This window comes from Quercus suber, unplaced genomic scaffold (genome assembly GCF_002906115.3).
Source record: "Quercus suber isolate HL8 unplaced genomic scaffold, Cork oak 2.0 scaffold_23, whole genome shotgun sequence".
NCBI lineage: Eukaryota > Viridiplantae > Streptophyta > Magnoliopsida > Fagales > Fagaceae > Quercus > Quercus suber.
This window is the reverse complement of record NW_027069488.1, coordinates 161,371-181,686: the sequence shown is the minus strand read 5'-3', so window position 1 is coordinate 181,686 and position 20,316 is coordinate 161,371. Positions and strand designations below refer to the sequence as shown.

Below are 20,316 nucleotides of genomic sequence, written 5' to 3'. Positions count from 1 at the left end.
CGTATTTGAGTTATTATGTAAATAAATGAATTTTTTTAAAGTAAAGTTTTGTAAATAAATAAATATTTTAGAAATTTGGAATAAAAGCTTCTAGGAATTGAGCCATTTTTCCTTAATAATTAATATCACTTTTCAAAGCTCTAGGAAGCCCCACTCCAACCCACTCCCACGTGCATTGAGCCATTTTTCCTTAATAATTAATATCACTTTTCAAAGCTCTAGGAAGCTCCACTCCAACCAACTCCCACATGCATTGAGCCATTTTCCCTATATATCATTTTTCAAAGCTCTATTTGTCATTTACAAGTCTCATAAATGAAACTCTCTCAATCTGGAAGTTCTTGAGAGTAGAGACAACTTAGACAAGCCTTGTTGAAGAAGTGATTTCAAATGGTAAGCAGATTAACTTCCACTTCGTCCACCTTATTGCCAAAGCTTGGATTTCTGCTTTCTTCTTCTTTGTTTTCTCTGGTTTTTTTCCCTAACAAATGATTTGGTACTGATTTGAGATTCTGCAATCTACTTCTCTTGGGTTTTTTTTTTTTTTTTTTTAAATTTTTTTTCCCCTCCCTAACATATCATTTGGTAATGTCAAGTTTATGTTTGAAATAAGATGAAAAAATTCAGGAAAAAATAACTCAAAGTGCATGCTGGCCGAATGAATTGATTTTTTTTAATCCAAAATCTGGTACCAGCCGAAATTGGCCGGAATGGCTGGAACACCCCGAAATAGGCCAAAATTTGACCCAAGGTGGAACGGGAGGTACTATGGTACCGATTTGCATGCTGATACAAAATATTCCGGCCGTTCCAGCTGAAACGGAACGGAGTCAATAACAATATTTGCTACTACTCTAAGATATATGTAACTGAAAGTGTTTTATATATCTAGATCTACTTCATTTTTCCATGTAAAATAGGAAGCTCTGAAGATGAATAAGGAAGTGAAGCCACAGTCTTCTTCAATATTTGCTTATGGTTACTGTCTCTTGTTCTTCTTCCTAGTATCGTTTGACATCTCAAACGCCCAAACTGCAACCACAGACCCTTCTGAAGGTACTGCTCTCTCTCTTTGTATATTTTGTAATAAATTCTTCATTTCATTTCATTTCAATATACTGATATGAACCTCTCAAATCTGTATATATGAATTCTAATAAACCAAATCTGTATAGAGTTGGCTCGATATGAAATTGCAGTAAAGCAATCACATCACATGGGGTTTAATTTAAACGTTGGCAAAGCCAAATCTGTCCATTTTTAATTCCTAGCTTTGTATGAGATATTAAGAGATTTTAGCAAGGACTCACTCATACAGAGAAGCTCGTAGTACAAGTTTACCTGCACCGACATAAATTAACACACTTTAGTTCTCTCTCTTTCTCTCCTCTAATAAATTGATGAATAAGTTCATCCAAACACACTATTTACATTATATTTTTTCTAATCTTTATTTGATTTTACTTCATATATGTATCTTAACCAAGAAACGTGGCATCTTCATGAGATGTGCTAGAGATTGATAGTTTTAATTTGATTGATATATTTTGTGCTGCAACTTGATATCACATCGTCAATTATTTGTTACTTTAATTGCATCAACTTTTTTCTTTTCTCAAACCTCCGTGCAAAATGTATCAATTTATATGTTATGACTTTATTAATTTACCAAAATGTATTAATTTAACTTAAATTGAATGAAGTTTATTATAACTTTTGGAGGACAAAGTGTCTGAAATCATAAGGATATAAACGACCACTTTTCTTATTTTTAGTCGCTACAAAAATCATACTAATTAACTGAAGAATTATGCACTAAATGGAATTTTACAAGATTTTAGCAAAATAAAACCGCTGCCGCAGTAGAAGCGAACCGCCATTATTGGCCATATTAATTTAGTGAAGAATTATGCACTAAATGGTTCGCCGGTGTTTTCGGCGAACCAATCGATGTCTCCCTCATTGCCGCAGTAGAAGAAGATGGGCCCACCCAGCTCTCGGTGTTGATGTGGAAAATTTGGGAGCTCGGAGAAGCTGAAGTGGTCGAGTCGTTGCGAAAAGTACTTGGTTTCGTATCGGTACTGTTGTTGTTGATTCGGTGGTTGTGAGAATCTGCCGAGGAAGCGTGGGGCCCATTTGGAGACTGTGACGCAAGGGACGGCTGAGATGATTAGGTAATAGGAGAATGGTTGGTTTGACCCTTCTTGTTGCCATTTTCTGATTTTTCTGTGAGCTCCGTCCTCTGTTGTGAATTTTTGAGGTTGTTGGAGGGGATGTTGTACAGTGAAGGGTGCGACTCAGGTGGTTGAGAGTGCAGCGAACTAAGGTGGTCCCACAGTAATGGGATTCGGAAAGGGTGTGATTGATGAGAATTTCGGAAAGAATGTTGATTGGGTCAGAGATTAGTGAGTGCTAGTGGTCTATAGTTATGATAGTTTTAAAAGAAAGAATATTTTTTTTTTCCTAAATGCAGCAAAGGAAACAGAAAAAGGGTCATCAAAGTCATTATATTTCTAGAAAAAAGAAGAAGAAAAGAACTCTAACAAATTAATCTATTATTATTATATAGATTGAAAAAAAAAAATAGCAATGTATGAATTGAGTGAAACCCAAAAGAAAAAAAAAAAATCGATAATTCATAACCAAATGATTCACTAATTGTTCATTAAAATTTATCTATGAATTGGGCAACTTATTCCTTGACCAAATAAAAAATGAAAGATATGATGAATATAGAACAAACACAACCATAAATCAAATAGAAACAACTAAAAAAGATAATAGAATAATATTTATAACTCCAGAGAGAAAAATTAACCCTAGCCACATCCATTTTCACACCCAAATCTACATACACCCAAGTCTATATTCTCTCCTTGTGTAAAGTCTTAATTAGATTTTGTCCAAAAGAAAGTTTTAATTAGATTTTAGTAAACAATTTACGGAAAATAGAGAGAGATTGCTTTCTTTATTTATTTATTTTTATTTGTATTGGTGATAGATAAATAGTAGGAGAGGGAAAGGAAATCACAGCATAACTTAAGAGATGGATGTTATTACTCGTTGATAGTGCACTATCACTTGATGGGACACCTTTAAAACTGTTGTTTTGGTGAAATGTTTAATGTGCTTTAGCCTTAAGGATTATCCAAAATAGATCTTGGGCTACATAGAAAAAAGAAAGTGTACTGGGCTTTGGCCATCTATAGTTATATATGAGATTTGTCCTTGGGCTACATAACAATCTAATCCCAAAAATAATAAGAGAAAGGATCTTGGGCCTCGGCCATATATTATGTATTGGATTTGGTCAGGTCCTTTGCAAGAAATTTTGAATTTGAATTTTGTTTTATATCAAAATGTATTTTGGAATCTGGAATGTCTTTATATTTTGGTCATTCATTTGAGTATGTGATAGTGATGTGATGATATTGAGGGTTGTGTTACAGTGAGGGCATTGAACTCAATATTCCAACAATGGGATGCACAAGCAACGACATTGTGGAACATAAGTGGAAACCCATGTAGTGGAAACTGCCGTAAATGATACTAATTTGGAGGACCCAATAAATAACCCATCTATCAAATGCAACTGTACCTACAACAATGGTACCATCTGCCACATTACGAAATTGTATGCCTCTCTCTCTCTCTCTCTCTCTCTCATAATAGGACATCAAAAGAGAATAAATACTAGTAGTTTGCATTTTAATCACCAAATTCTATACATAAACTAGCCTGGGGTCCAATGTTCTAGTGTAATGGACCCCACTTCAGCCAAAAAAGTGTTATGGACCCCACATGATGCAATCAAGTCCCAAGTTTTGGACGTGTTCTCATCTCGTATTATTGTGCCTATTTCTCTAATCCAAACTTCCATTCATGGACAATTATTAGTTATTTGTTATAGTGCAACCAAGGAAATGGACTCCATTTTTCCATTTGAGATTCACATATATGGGCAGTTAAGAATTAAGATTTACTCAAACTCCAANTTAATATTATGTTTAATAAATTTGTTTTATTATTATCTGAAATAATGGTAACATGAATATTCGGACATTATCACATAGTCCATGAGATGCATAGTATGTGATTTATGTGAAAATTCACAGAAGATATAAATCACAAGTTCTTTGTAAACTCAGAATTATAGTTCATAGTCGGTGATGAAATTGGGCATTTCATCTGCGAAGACTATAACATATCAACTATGATGATTTGTCTTGGTCATGGAAGTAGAGACTTCTAGTTGATGTGTTAATATGTTTTAAGAGTTAAGACATATTGAACTGGACCGCTGTGTGATTTATTATTCTCCTAAAGACTGTCAAATGAATAATAAATCTCACGACTTACATTTGCATGAACTCTTAATCCTGAGAGAATAATGGACCTGATCATAAGGTGAAGGTTGCTTTGATATATCAGGAGTGAGATCTAAAGTAACGGTCAAAATCTTAGTATATTGGACAGCCACATTTAGTGCTGATGGAACATATATTCTCAAGATGGAATTCATAGTCTCTTAACAGAGATATAAAATATTCCCTTGAGATAAGTTTAATGGGTTTGTTATTCAGAGAGTTAGGCCTAACCACTTTAGTAAGTAGTTACTAAAGTATATATTTGTGAAATTAGTTTTCATAAATATATGATGAATAACTTAAAGGATTAAACCGGGTACTCAAGAATCAAGATGTAGTAATTTACAAAGTGGCAGTCTACATTAATAACTTTGTACTACTACGAATATTTTATGAAAGGGTTGCATGTATAATAAAGTCTTGGGATATAATTTATAGATAAGACCTAGAATGCAACTATATTTATATAGTGGTATTAAATATAGTTAATGGTAACTTTGGATTTGTCAAGAGTTGACAGAAAAGCCCAAGGCCCATTGGAGCTAGTGTCTTATTGTTCCCTTTTGGTCCCACTCCAAGCCACACACTTAAGCCCAATTGGTAAGGCCCAAAAGGCCAGCCCAATTAGATAAATTGGTTAGATACAAAGGGAAAAACGTTTAGATTTTCATGTGCAAGAAACATCATTATGAAATGGTGTGCATGTGAGTTTTTGTCACTCACTAGTCATTCCTTTGTTACCAATTGAGAGACCACATATCTTGGGCGTTAGTGGAATTGGAGTGAAGATTAAAAGTAGTCACAAGTGCTTCAATCTTTGTTTTGAAATTCATCGCTTCAAGGTACGATCTCTTGTTCTCAAATTCTAAAATTTACTTAGTACGTGTTATCAATATCGAATGAAGTAGATCCGTTTAAAACTTATTTTCCGCTGCATTTATCTTTATATCCATCAATCTCAACCACATCCCAAATGGTATCATCTATAGAGCATAAAAATGCTCTCATTCTGACTTTCCAGAAAGCATAATTGTTCCCATAAAAAAATGGTGGAACATTGAGCGATTGAGACCGGTCCATCTCAAATAGGATTAAGGATCACACTCAGGTATTTAAACCACAGCGAGTGTACCCGCTCTGATACCAATTGAAAGTTCATAAATGTGTTGAAAACACAAGAGCAATTTAGACCCCTAATTAAAATCACGGCTCGATGGATTTTACACTAACTTAATACTAAGTGCGGAATAGTGTAAATGCGAGCAGATGAACACATAAGCTACTCTAATCCATAAACTAAGTAACACAGCAGTATAATGGAATATAAAAGAGTAGGGAAGAAAGATGCAAACACAGAAAACACCGAGACGTGTTTTTAAAGAGGAAACCGAAGAACTCAGCGAAAAACCTCTCCGCCACCCTCGAAGCAGAAATCGATCCACTAGATAATCAGTTGGGATACATGTGTTAGCAAGAGACCCTCCAAGCTTAATCTACCTGATGCACCTAAGCCCTCCAAGCTCTTAATCCAACAAGGCTTCTCGGAACCATGTCTTGTCTAACTCTCTAAATCCCGCAATAAGCTCCATGTTGCATTTGCCATTCCAAGCTTCTTCCAATGCTTTCTAGCAGCACCAAAATGTCACTCAACACTCTCAAAAGGTGTGGTAAGTGTTTGGGCTATCAACCTCTCAATGGTATGAAAATGGAGAGGAAAGGGTTGAGGAAATACCACAAGCAAGTGTATAGAGAAAGGTGGGGATGACAATCTCTAATTCTTAATGTGTTTGGCTAGGTTTTTCTCTCTGAAACATTCCTCAACAATTGTGGATAAAGAAGGTATATATAGGATAGGCACAGAAAGTGTGAGTCATTCAGTACAGGCTGGCAATACAAATAGCATTGCGGGTGTCTCGCAGGAAGGCCTTACCCGCGAGTATACCCGCGAGATACTCGCGAGACACAGCTATCTCCACCTGGCCTGACTCTTCGCGTTCTAGCATGTGTAGGGCACATGTTTCACTTCGCGGGAAGCTAGGTCGCGACATACCCACGAGAATTCTTCAGCCTCCAAATGCTTAAGTCTTCACACTCTCTCTCTATCACACAACCCTTACAACAAATCCCACAATATATACAGGGTATAAATGATTGATAATAATTACAATCAAATTTGGCACGGAATAAAAGCCAACAAAATACATAGTTGTAAATAACAACTTTACAGATGTTAATCCCATGAACCTTTGAAATCAATTACACAAGCTCTCAGCTTATCTTCCAATGTTTGTATGGTTCTTTTTGAAAGTCCATTTGTTTGAAGGTGAAAGGCTATGCTAAACTTCAAGTTAGTACCCATTGCCTTATGCATGCTCTCCCAAAATTGAGACACAAATCTTTGGTCTCTATCAGACACAATGGATGCAGGTGCACCATGCAATCTCACTATTTCATTAATATACAATCTTGCTAACCTTTTGAGTGAGAAATCCACCCTAATGGCCAAAAAGTGTGTAGATCTTGTCAACCAATCCACAATCACCCAAATTGCATCTTTACCAGTAGGGGTTCTAAGCAACCCTGTCACGAAGTCCATAGCAATGTCCTCCCACTTCTGTTCTGGAATGGGAAGAGGTTGCAAAAATCCAACTAGTCTTTGATGCTCCATCTTGACTTATTGACACAATAGACATTGAGCAACATATTGAGCAATCTCCCTCTCCATGTTGTTCCACCAAAAAGTCTCCCTTAAATCCCGATACATCTTAGTGCCTCCTGGGTGTATCATGTAACTTGTGTTATGAGTCTCCTTTAGAATTTATGCCTTAAGGTCTAGATCATTTGGTACACAAAGCCGATTACCAAACCTCAAGGATCCATCCTCATGAATGCAAAACTCAAATTGAGAGCCTAGATTTATCAAATCTCTTATCTTTTGCAGCTGTGGATCATTACTTTGTGCAATCTTTATCCTTTCAATCCAGGTAGGCTAAACTCTAAGGTTTGCCAGATGTGTCTCTGCTTCATGAAACCGTACTCCTATCCTCATTTTCCTCAAATCTTCTAGGATGTGTTTTTGTGTAGTCAACAATGCTGCCAAATTTCCTACAAACTTCCTACTTAAGGCATCGGCTACCACATTGGCTTTTCCAGGATGGTAACTAATAGTCAGGTCATAGTCCTTTAATAGCTCCAACCATCTTCTTTGTCTCATATTCAACTCTTTTTGAGTAAAGAGGTACTTGAGGCTCTTATGGTCAGTGAATATCTCACACTATTCTCCATACAAATAGTGCCTCCAAATTTTTAGAGCAAAAACCACCGCAGCTAACTCCAAGTTATGTGTGGGATAATTTTGCTCATAAGGCTTCAACTACCTAGAGGCATAAGCCACTACCTTCCCATGCTGCATAAGAACAAACCCCAAGCCTTTCCTAGAGGCATCACTATAAATGGTGAAACCTCCACTACCTGAAGGTAAGGTGAGAATGGGTGCTGACACTAACCTTCTCTTCAATTCCTGGAAGCTTTCTTCACACTTTCCGGTCCACTCAAACTTAGCTCCCTTTTGGTTCAAGTGAGTCAAAGGCATGGCTAAGTGATAAAATCCTTCAACCAACCTCCTGTAACAACTAGCCAGTCCCAAAAAGCTACGAACCTCTATCACACTGTTCTGTCTATTCCATTCTACTACTGCTTCCACTTTCTTAGGGTCAATAGCAATCCCATTTTTAGATACAACATGCCCAAGGAACGCAACACTGTCTAGGCAAAATTCATATTTTTTTAAGCTTTGCATACAACTTCTTCTCCTGCAATAGTTGTAGTACAAGCCTCAAGTGATTCTTATGCTCCTCCACACTCTTGGAATATATCAAGATATCATCAATAAAAACCACAACAAATTTATCTAAGAAGGGTTTGAACACGCTATTCATCAAGTCCATAAAGGCTGCCAATGCATTGGTTAAGCCAAAAGGCATCACCAAAAATTCATAATGACCATATCTTGTACAGAAGGCTATCTTGGGCACATCAGCAGTCTTAATCTTCAATTGATGGTAATCGGAATGAAGGTCAATCTTAGAGAAAACCTGTGCTCCTTGGAGTTGATCAAACAATTCCTCTATCCTTGGTAAAGGGTATTTATTTCGCACTGTCACCCTATTCAGCTCCCTATAATCAATGCAAAGTTGCATGCTCCCATCCTTTTTCTTTACAAACAACACAAGTGCACCTCAAAGGGAAACACTAGGCTTGATGAAGCCTTTGTCAAGCAGCTCTTGCAACTGTGCTTTTAATTCCCTTAACTCAGCAGGTGCCATTCGGTATGGGGCTTTAGAAATTGGGCTACAACCTAGTAGGTCAATAGAAAACTCTATCTCTATATCTGGTGGTAACCTTGACAAGTCTTCTGGAAACACATTTGGAAACTCTCTCACTATAGGAATGTCGCTTCAATTCACCTTGTTGTGTGTCTTTCACAATGGCTAGATGTCCTTTACACCCTTTCTTCATCATACGTCTAGCTTGTAAAGCTGAAATCACCTGTGGAGAAGTATATGCCCCACTTCCCACAAAACAGAACTCAATCTCTCTAGGTACTTGGAAAATTACCTTCTTCCTATGACAATCAACTATGGCATAATGGGCAGCCAATCAATCCATCCCAAAGATTATGTCAAAATCTCGCATCTCTAACAATGTTAGATTTGCTAGTAACTCTCTATTTGCTATTTTGACAACACAAGACTTGCAAACACTATCAGTAACTACTACACCCCAAACTGGGGTATCCACACATAATTTAGACTCCATAGGCTCAAATTGAAAATAATGTTTCTTTGCAAAATTTGAAGATATGAAGGAGTGAGTGGCACCAGGATCAAACAATGCATAAGCATAAGCTGTGGAAACCGGGATAATACCTGTTACCATAGCATTAGAAGTATTAGCATCCTATTAAGTGAGTGTATAAACCCTTCCTTGGATCTTAGGCCTTTGGCTTGCTCCCTAATTCTGTCCTGTTGTTGGTCTTGGAATGGTCTAAACCTCCTTCCGTTTAGGACATTCAGCAATCCTGTAACCCCTTTGTCCACATGAGAAACATGCTCCAGTATTCCAGTGGCAATCCTTATTTGCATGAGGTCTACCACATCGAGAGCACTTTGGCAGTGCCTTGGTATCAACACGTTGTGTTCCTTGTTTCTTGGCTTGAAAGCTAGAGCTTTGCTCTCCTTGCCTAGGCCTCTTCTTCTAGTTACTATCTCCATCTGCTTGAGCCTCATTAAGCCCCATCTCTACTAGTAAAGCCTTACTCACCACCACCCTAAAGGTAGTCAACTCAAAAGGCATAACTCCTTGCTTAATTCAGAACCTTAATCCATCTTCAAACCTTCGAGCTTTAGTTTCTTCATCCACCACCATTGTCAAAGCAAATTTGGCTAACCTGGAAAATTCTGCTTCATACTAAGCAACTGTCATGTTACCTTGTGTAAGCTTGATAAACTCTTTTTCCTTCTGAAAACTGATGCTCTTACGAAAATATTTCTCACAAAATAAAGACTTAAATAGCTCCCAAGTCCAAGGCTTAGTCTCTTGGCCACATTTGTCTTCTTCCAGCCATCACCAATCATAAGCATCTCCATGCAACATATAGGCTACATAAACCACTTTCTCACCCTCAGAGCATTCAAGAACTCTGAATATTTTCTCCATCTTAATGATCCATTTTTCTGCTTCCATAGGCTCAGTAGTCCCCTCAAAAGTTAGAGGAGAAAACCTCTTGAATTCAATCATCCCACCATGATGAGCCCGACATTGTTCCATCATCCTAGCCAAGTTATCTCCAGTAGTGACCTATTGTTGGACCACTCCAACCAAGGTCTGAATCATCTGGATCATCTCTAGTGGTTGGCCTTGGTCGTGCCTAATGTCTCGGTTCCCATCTTGCTGATTCCTACCATTGCTAGAGTTGTTGGGAGTGTTCCCAATATTTTTGCTGCGAGGTGGCATCCTAACCTCTATCATTATGCACATGACAAACTAAAATGTTATCAAACTTCTAATTAAAAAAAAAAAAATGAGAAAAAACATATTAAAAACTCATCTAGTACATATATCATACAATGTATCCCCAAATGCCTAATTTCTACCCCTCTCACCATTTAGTTTCATTAACCAATGCCTAAGGATCCAACCTAGAGCTCTGATACCATAAATATTGTCACACCCCAAACCCAAGTAAGAGCTAGGCGCGTGAAAATAGCCACACACTTATAAAGTTTACACCCTACAAGTGTGTAAGGCCCTCTTGACAAAAAAAGAATTATCCTCAAGAAAAATTCATCAATAAAATTTAAAAATGTCCTCAATAAAGCAATTCTCAAAAAATCTCCAACTAATAATCTTCCAACATCAAATAAAAATTAACTAAATTCTTTAAATCCAAAGGACAACACAAGAGGTAATGTTAAACATAAAAGTTCAAATCTTATTCCATTGATTCCTAACTTCACTCATGCACACATTCCAGCGGAAGCCCAAACATATGCTACTCTTCCATATCAAAATTTGAAAGGAGAAAGAGGGGAGTGAGTTGACAATTCAATAAGTAACCAAAATCCGAATAAGTTCTATCCAACAATAGATCTGTAAAGTAATAAGATCAAATATGAATCTTCAAAAATTATGATATGCTATGGGTTTTCAAAAATAGCTAAAGAAGTTTCATAATCTTAAAATAGTACGTTGCAAATAGATCACATACTTAAATCTTACAAATATATCATAGATGGTTTACAAAGTAGTCAGTTTTTCATATATCAAAAGCTATAACTTACAATGGGTTCCAAAAATACATAAGCAATTTTAATGACTCAAAATAGTTAAATATTCAAATGTAATTCATATTCTTAACAATCTTATGACTATGGTCATGCTATATCCCCCTGACTAGGCATCAAAGTACCAACGAATGACCCCTATTGGTTGGGTATTAGAGTACCAATGAATAACTCTCATTGGTTTGGGTATCAGAATACCAATGAATAACCCCCATTAGTTGGGTATCAGAGTATCAATGAATAACCCCCATCGATTTGGGTATCAGAGTACCAATGAATAACCCCCATTGGTTTGGGTATCAAAATCAATTCATAGTCAAATTGTCCATAAAAATATATCTTATTCAAATACATATATATACATATATATATATATATATATATAATCATATATTTGATCTCAAATCTATTTGTGATATTTCTATATTCTTGACTTTAAATCAATATAGCCCAAAAAAAAAAAAAAAACAATTAAATAAAATAAATCTTATATTCAATGCTCATATGTATTTGTGAAAATTCTTTATTCTTTACTTTGAATCAATATAGCTAAAAACAATTAAATAAAATACATCATATATTCAGTAATCAGATATATTTGTGATAATTCTTTACTTGAAATTAGTAATATAATAGAAATATCATTGTAATAACTGTAAACAATTTTTCTGTAGTTAAAATATGCAAAATAAAACTAATTAGGATAACGTTACTTACCTCATCTAGCTCACCACAAAGAACTTCTCCCTAACACTTTCTCTAAAATCCTTAGATCTCACCTAATAATTTATAAGCACAATTTACTCAATAATCAAATAATTCAAGAAAGACTTATAACTGTACTCGACCAGGAAAAGACTATTAAAAATATCTCATAATTGTCTGCTCATCTCACACCAAAATTCCACCTAATCATAATATTATATATATATATATATAAATTCTGCCACCACTTATGCCTTACAAGATAAGGCTAGCACCTAGGAGTAGTACCATGTCACTCTAGGAATGACAAGGATGTGTACTACACTTACTTTATAGCTTCCTTCTTCTTCTTCTTTTTTTTCCCCCAATTCCATCAATTCAGGCACAATTTCTTAAACAAACAAACTATGCAGAAAGTTAACCCTGGGACCCATCACACCTAAAATTTACAACTTCAGCTACACTTATCACAATAGAGTGTGTATATATATATATATATTTAAATGCTGAGCATAGAAAAATCTGTAGGTAGTAGCGTCCAATTGACCAAAATATAAATCTAAACTTTTCTTCGTTTGCATCATTAAAACTCTTGAATAAATAAATAATTTTACTACTAGTCAAAATACCCACATAAATAGAATACTCTAATTCTAAATAAAGTTTAGATTTGACAAGTAGAGATTTTTAGGCTCTTACCTCAATTGTACAGTCAAATCTTTTCTACTTCAGTATTTTGGGTAGTCTCCTCTCTCAAAATATCTGTTAGTATACGCTGACTTAAAATTAGACTATATAAACGAAGATTTCAACCTTATTTTCTAAAAACCCCTTAATAATATTAATTATAAAAGTTGACCCCATAAACAAATTTACTTAAATCCTCCTTTTATTATTATTTTTTTTCCGGGTATTACAACAGTAAAAGAGTGAGATATCGTGAGGGAGCCCACAGAAATATTGGAGTATACACTTGGATTCAAACCTCACAAGTCTTGGAAGTTCAAAAGAGCTATCTAAGTCTGTGATTTTTTAACTTTATTGAACCTTGTGATATATCCCAGCTAAGTAGGACTCAATGTATTCAAATATTTGATATAATGAAAATATAATTTCACTCTATGTTGAGGATCCCTAATGTTCCTTTTATTTGCACTCTTGTTAGTTCCTTTGTTATTTCTTAGTTATTTTCTCAACCAATATAGATATACACACACACACACACACACACACACACAAACACATATATGTTTATGTATATTTGTGTTGTGGAACCTATGTCTTGTACACAGATTGACTCTTAAACGGCCCGACAAAGCCGCGGTGAGTCAAACACAATCCACCAACTATTTACACTATCCTTTGGAGGCCCAAGATCCTCTCAGATTATTGGGCTTGGGCCTGTCCAAAGCAAGAACCCATATAGATCAATCTATGACCTTAAAAATAAAATATTAAACTACATACCTAAACAAAACTACATAATAATAATAATAATAATATTATTATTATTATTCATTTCCTAGGGTGGTCATAAAAAACCAAATTCTCTTGAAATAGGTCAATATATGACCCTAAAAATAAAATATTAAACTACATACCTAAACAAAACTACATATTATTATTATTATTCAAAATTAAGGGTAGATGTCCTTTTGCACACTCTAGTCACCAAAATTTTGTGAAAGAGCTAATCACATGAAGATATATGAAAAAGTGTCATTAACTCTTACATATCTCTGATTTAAATACATTAATACTTAGGCACATGATTATACTGTTTGGGGGTGACCACGGGCCGGTTCGGGTTGGGTTTGTGCCCAACTCACGACCAACCTGACCAATCGGGTTAAAAATTTTCAGACCCGCCGCCGATCGGTTGGAGAATTAGGTTGGATCGGATGGTCCTTTGCTGGAAGGTAGTCGAGTCTCGGTCGTGGCCGAATCTGGCCGAAACTCGCCGAAATTTGGCTGAAAATGGGGGAGATTTGGCCAAAATCCTGCGAATTTGGCCGAAAACTAACCTTTTATGGAAAGATCTTGCCGAATCTAGGTGGATCTTGAAGAGATCTCACGGGATTTCGACGAGATCACGCCGGATTTCAACAAGATCTCAATAGATTTGGCAAGAATCGACTGAGAAAATGTATAGGCGGTGGAGATTGGTGGCCTTTTTGGTGGTAGAATCGGTTGGGTCGGTTGAAATTGGGTTTAAATGCAAGGACCCACCAATTGACCTACTAGAATCGGATTGGGTACCTCAGAAACCGTCGCCTACCCATCACCAGAGTCGGATCGGGTTGTTTCTGGATTGGGTTGGTCAGAATTTCAGGTGGGTCGGGTTATCGGGTTATCTTGGGCAGGCCTAATACGGTTAATATTTATCTTGTCCATAATTTCAAGCACTCGGATTAAAAGCATGATGTTTCCTACTTTTTTTTTGGTGGTAGGTCTAATAAATATTGGGATATGTATTGGTAGGTTCGTCTAACTCTTTCTTTGTTTTGATTCAAGTTGTTGGTTTTGTTAGTTCATCTGTGATGTTTGGTCGGTCCCACGAAAACTTAGTAAGAAAAAGGAAGAAAAGAAAAAAGAAGCTGTAAAGTTTTGTTTCCTGAAATTCAAGCAGTTTTGACTCTAAATGGTAGTCTGCAACACATGTGGAGCAAATCGAAGTCAGTGGGACATAATTTTCAAGTTCTTTACCTAGGGATCTCCTCCCCAAAAATAAAGACCACCTATATTTGCCCATTCTTTTCTCAGAAATTTTATTGGCTCAATGTTTATAGCCGATCATCATTGGTCTTTTTTCTTTTTGACAGTGACGTTCTTGGTATGGTGGAATTTTCTAGGTCCTAGCCAAACCCATCGATAATAAACTGATTTGAGTTTTTTTAGACAGTGGATTGGTGTCTATTAAAGCTACCTGTGATATTTTTCTACCGTATGAGTGTTTTTAGGATTATAAGTGACAATTTTTTCTATAATTTTAATGTGATATCGATTTGGGGCGATTGTTTATTATATTCACATAAATTTTTTTTTTCTTTTATACAGAGTTGTGAGAAAAATCTGGATACAAGTCATGTTCACAAATTCTCTCTCTATTTCTATGGTAAATCAAGGAAAATAGGCACACAACGAGGACACCCGATAACTTCCAGACTTAACTCTTAAGACAATCCGAATTCAGAACCTTCCTATGTCTGTCAATAACAAGGAAAAGGAAACACATTGGTTAAGCTTTTGCATAGCATCAACAATCAGGCTAATCATTCTGCCAACCCAAAAATCATAAAGGTTATGTAAAAAGACAAAAGGGGTACAAAACACAATGGGGGCTATGGTGGCTCATGGTCATGGGCACAAGTGCGGTTTATTTGTGCTATGGTGCAAGTGGAGGGAGCAAGAAAGGACTAAAGCCAAAGCTTGGTTAGGGTGGTGGTCCTGGTGGGTACGGTTGGTGTGTTTTTACCTGTCCTTAACCGTTTCCAATGCAAGTCAGCATAGTCAGTCAAGCTTCCCTTTCTCTCTGTACCCCACATTTTTCAGCTCAGCCCCCTTCACATGACAAAGAAATAACACAAAAGGTGTTGTTTCCTCTGCTTCCACTATTCTCAGATTTCCCATTTCCAAGTTTCCTCTCTTGGCTCTATTTTCATCACTCATTCACTCTCTTCTCCTATCCGTTAAAAATTGTTTTCTCCCTTGATAATTGTTTCCTCCTGTTACAGTTAGGTAGGACTGCTCACCTTACTTTTTTGGTAGGATTCTATCGCCGGTCTTTTCAGTGTAATAGAACTACAAGGGATAGCTAGAACAAGCAACTACTACATATTAGAAACAAGATAGTCTATAGTCATACCCACCTTCCCTTCTAAGAGTTTTGCTTGCTTGCTTTTCATTCTGAGTCCTTTTTACTTACCCAAATGAAGACCATCACTGCCAAAACTCCTCATGACTCTTCTTTCTCTTTCTCCAGGAGATACTTCCACTGGAAAAAGAAAATTGATGAGGGGGATGATGAGGAAGAAATCTTGACCTTCAGCTCATCCTCACATTTCTGTGAGGATGAGATCAAAGATTTGGAGGAGCTAACAATCCCTGGGCCGGTGGAAATTACTTCTGTGACAGCAGCACCAAGGCCGAAGAAACATTCTAAGCTCCGATCGGCTCTTACAATTTTCGGTAAGAGCCAATCGAGGTATCACTCGAGTCTTGGGAGCCGAGTGATAGGTACCCTTTTCGGGTATCGAAGAGGCCATGTCCATTTTGCATTTCAAGAAGATGCCAAGTTGAGTCCAGCATTTTTGATTGAACTTGCAACACCCACAAGTCTTTTAGTCCGAGAGATGGCTTCTGGATTGGTTCGCATTGCCTTGGAGTGTGAAAAGAGAACAGAAAAGAAAGGCAAGAAGTTGCTAGAGGAGCCCCTTTGGAGGACTTACTGCAATGGAAAGAAATGTGGGTTTGCAACAAGGCGCGAGTGCGGGCCTGAGGAGTGGAAGGTGTTGAAAGCTGTGGAACCAATTTCAATGGGTGCTGGTGTGTTGCCTGGAACTGGGAATGGAGCTGCTGATGGGTCCGAGGGAGAGCTCATGTATATGAGAGCCAGGTTTGAGAGAGTTGTGGGCTCTAAAGATTCAGAGGCTTTCTATATGATGAACCCTGATGGCGCTGGAGGTCCTGAACTTAGTGTGTATTTGATTAGAGTTTAGCTAGGTTGGCCATCATCATCATCCACTTAATTCCTACTTCTTTAGTGTGCTTAAATGCTTGACATCAAAAGAAAACGGACATGTATTGTCCCATATCGGGTGCGTGTGTTGTAGTCTTAGCATTTATAAGGAGCTCCGCGTCTTTAACTGCCGCTAGCAGTTTTGTGAGATGGTTTGTTCCTGGACATCAAAAAGAATAGTGTGCTTAAATCCTTTATCCGTATATAGTTTCTCATTGTTTTTGGTTCTTTTCGGGAAAGTGAAAAGGTGATGCAAACATGAAACGTTCTTTCTTCTGATATAGTATGCAGTACATGAAACGTATCATTTTCATGTTATGTTGAATATGTGATCAAGTTTGTGTTACTTATTGAGAATTGATTGCTTTCTTCAATTCTCTAACAGTTGTGTATTTGCTAATCATCCAATAATTCACTTAAAATATTATTTTAAGATAGGAATAAAAATGAATTTATCTTCATTGTTAAAAGCTTCTTTAATAAGAAAAATGCTGAAAATGTGAAAATGAACTTATTATTTGATTGAAGTAATACATTTCACATTGTTTGACATGGAAAAGAAGAGACAAGGAAAAGGTGGAGAACTCTCCAATTTCTTGTTCACATGAAATTGTAAAAAATATGACTATAATTTTTTTTAAACGTCTCTATAAAGTTATGTGTTATGTAAATGTAAAAACGTGAAAATTAATGATATGGTCCATGTGATTTGATCTGAGCAGTCCAAACTCGAAACTGAAGTAAGATAAAACATGATTCAGGGAGCCCATCTCCACCACCTCACTAGTCCAAACGCGGCGCTATTGTTCACAAGTAGTATTTATCCTCACATTAATTGCACCCCTCAACAACTTGACCTTACATTTAATGAATGATGTGGTATGTCCTGCAAAAAAGAAGTTAAAGCGTTGAGCGGCCGAATTGTTCCTCCGGGATTCACCCAATCAAAAAGACAGACATCAAATCAATAAATAAATAAATAAACTAAGTTTTAATGTTTGTTTGATTAAAAAAATAAATAAAAAAGAAGAATAGAAAATAAAAGAGATGTTTTATATTTTCTCTTTGTGATTGATTGAAAGTAAAAAAATAAGAAGGAGAAAAAAATAAATTTATATAAATTTATTTATATATCCTTGTTAAAAAAGTGATACTTGATGATACAAGAAATCAGTAGTTGAACTCATTATTTTTGTTGATGGATGAAATTAGGTTGATTATGCCTTTGATGTGAAACCTGTAATAAGATTTGAGATGGAATACACAGGTGTGGTGTTTGCCAAAAACACTCCAATGATTAAGTTAGAAAAAGAAAAGGTATTTGAGAGAGAAATTGACTTGGGAGTAGTTTATGGATGAATCTTTGTATGTCCCTTTGGATTTTCTCAACTCTTTCTTTTATAGTTGTTTCTTGCCTTAATGGTCAACTTAATTGTCAATGAATTTCTGTATTTATGTTCAATGACTAATGTGTTACAAATGGGCGCTCTAATATGCACAACTCACTTGTTACCATTGCTCCGTCCATTACTCTTTGTCTTTAATGCACACAATAAATGTGTAACACTTATTTGGATTGTCATTATGGAGAATAAAGATTCTAGTTATTTTTCGACTCATTAGCTGCCCCCATGTTCTTATCTTCATCTATGGGAGAAGATAAGAACACAGTTGTTTGTCGCTTCGTGTTCTATGTTTGACACTGTCCTTTTAGGTTCGTTTTGCTTTTTCTTTTTCCTTTAGTTCATCATTTAGTAGGAGTTGCCCAAACTTTGGCAATGTTTGGAGAAGGGGAGGTTAGGTCTAGTGAACTCGAGATAGGCTTGTCCTTATCCGAGGACTGTGGGGCCCTTGAAGCCACTTCTCTGCACAAAGCCTAGGGTATATGTTATTCCCTTAAGGAGAAGGACGAGAAAAGAATTAGAGATAGGTTTCAATTTCCTTCTTTTGTTAGGATTAGGATCCCTGATAGTGACAATAGAGCTTGTCACTCTTATGCTGACGAAGTCTGCTTTTATAAGCTTCGCGCTTCAGTAGCTTTTTAAAACTCGATAAATACTAGCTATCAAGTTTTAAAATCCAGCACTTCTTCACTTATTTCTTGGACAGATTTCCAAGGCTTTAACACTAGAACTTGAGACCTTGTTCTTTGAAGCATTAAACACATCATAGATCTACCCAATTACAAGTAAAATGCGTTTTGTTTAAGGATTAGCCAACTCTAAATTGAAATGTTCCTAACATCAAATCAAATATGTCCTAACAATCTTCCCCTTTGGCAATCCGTAACAAAACCACAACAAACAAATGAACATATGAGAGAAGTCATAAATCACTCAACTTATATTCATTTGTTGAATACAATAAAATCTATCCTAACACAAACTCTCGAAAAACTTTGCAAGAATAGAGTTTATGGCAAGTAGACTTTGACACCTATATTTCTGAAACATTTAAACAAAATTCATCAAGGAATCTTAGTGTGAAACATAAATATAAGATTACATACATTATATAAGAAACATGTGCATAAAGAGAGAAAAGAAACAACACATATAAAGATAGGTGAAAGAAAGTAATAACAACCTCCATATATATCAACATAAGTACAAGGTGTGCTATCACTAAGTGGTCACAAGACCAATGTACAAGAGATAATGTATCTAAAATATAAGGAAAAGAAAAGATATAAAAATCCTCACTACATCCCTCATATACACACTCCCCCTATCACAAAATCTCCTATACTAACCCTCCCCTTATGAATATGACTACTCTCATCTCAAAACTACTCTCCTTTTTGTCACGTGTGACAAAGGGTAAATACATCAAGTAGATATCTCATCATCACTGGGCGAGCTAGCACCATCATTCTCATCAGTATCCTCACTGTCAGAACCATCGTCACTTTCATCCTTAGAAGCTAGTGGAGATGGAGAGGAAGCAACAATGAAACCACCCATGACTAAATCACATACTATGCATCTCATGTTACCATTAATGTCCAAACAGCTTCCTTTGCCGCTCCACAAGCAGCAACATATTCAGCTTCCATGGTGGAATTAGCAATACAAGATTGCTTAATACTCCTCCAACTTATAGCTCTACCCCCTAAGGTGAATACACAACTTGAAGTGGACTTTCTAAAATCAAGATCTGATTGAAAATATGAATCTATATAACCAATGGGAATCAAATCCTTACACTAGTAAACACGCATATAATCTCTCATTCTAGGTAGATACTTGAGAATATGCTTTATAGCTTGCCAATGTTTTGGTCCTGGATTTGATTGATATTAGCTGACCATGCCAACTAAATAACAGATATCTAGTCTAGTATAAAGCATGGCATACATGTGACTTCCCACTGTAGAAGCATAAGGAACTTGTCTCATCATATTTTCTTCCTCATGAGTCTTAAGCCTTTAGTCATCAGACAAAGGAACTCCATGTTTGAAATGAAGCAATCATTTCTTGGAGTTCTGCACGCTAAACCGTTCTAGAACCTTATCTATATACCTAGCTTATGATATACCTAGAATAAAGTTAGATCCACCCAAGTCCTTCATATCAAATTGGCTTGACAACCAAACCTTTATTGATGACATTACCCCTACATTATTTCCAATGAGTAGAATATCATCAATATAAAGTACTAG

General features: G+C 36.3%; 1 protein-coding gene and 1 long non-coding RNA gene across 2 annotated transcripts; both read left to right on the top strand.

Annotated features, from left to right (window-relative positions):
- Window positions 1-231: 231 nt before the first annotated feature.
- LOC136064004 (uncharacterized) lies at window positions 232-3,574 on the top strand. Its single transcript, XR_010625655.1, has 3 exons — window positions 232-393; window positions 921-1,056; window positions 3,450-3,574. It is a non-coding gene; the product is annotated as an uncharacterized LOC136064004 (long non-coding RNA).
- Window positions 3,575-15,484: 11,910 nt separating this feature from the next.
- On the top strand, window positions 15,485-16,973 carry LOC111985146 (protein MIZU-KUSSEI 1). The gene has a single exon (XM_024016795.2). The coding sequence runs from the start codon at window positions 15,847-15,849 to the stop codon at window positions 16,633-16,635; it is 789 nt and encodes a 262-aa protein (XP_023872563.1). The 5' UTR covers window positions 15,485-15,846; the 3' UTR covers window positions 16,636-16,973.
- The last annotated feature ends 3,343 nt before the right edge of the window (window positions 16,974-20,316 follow it).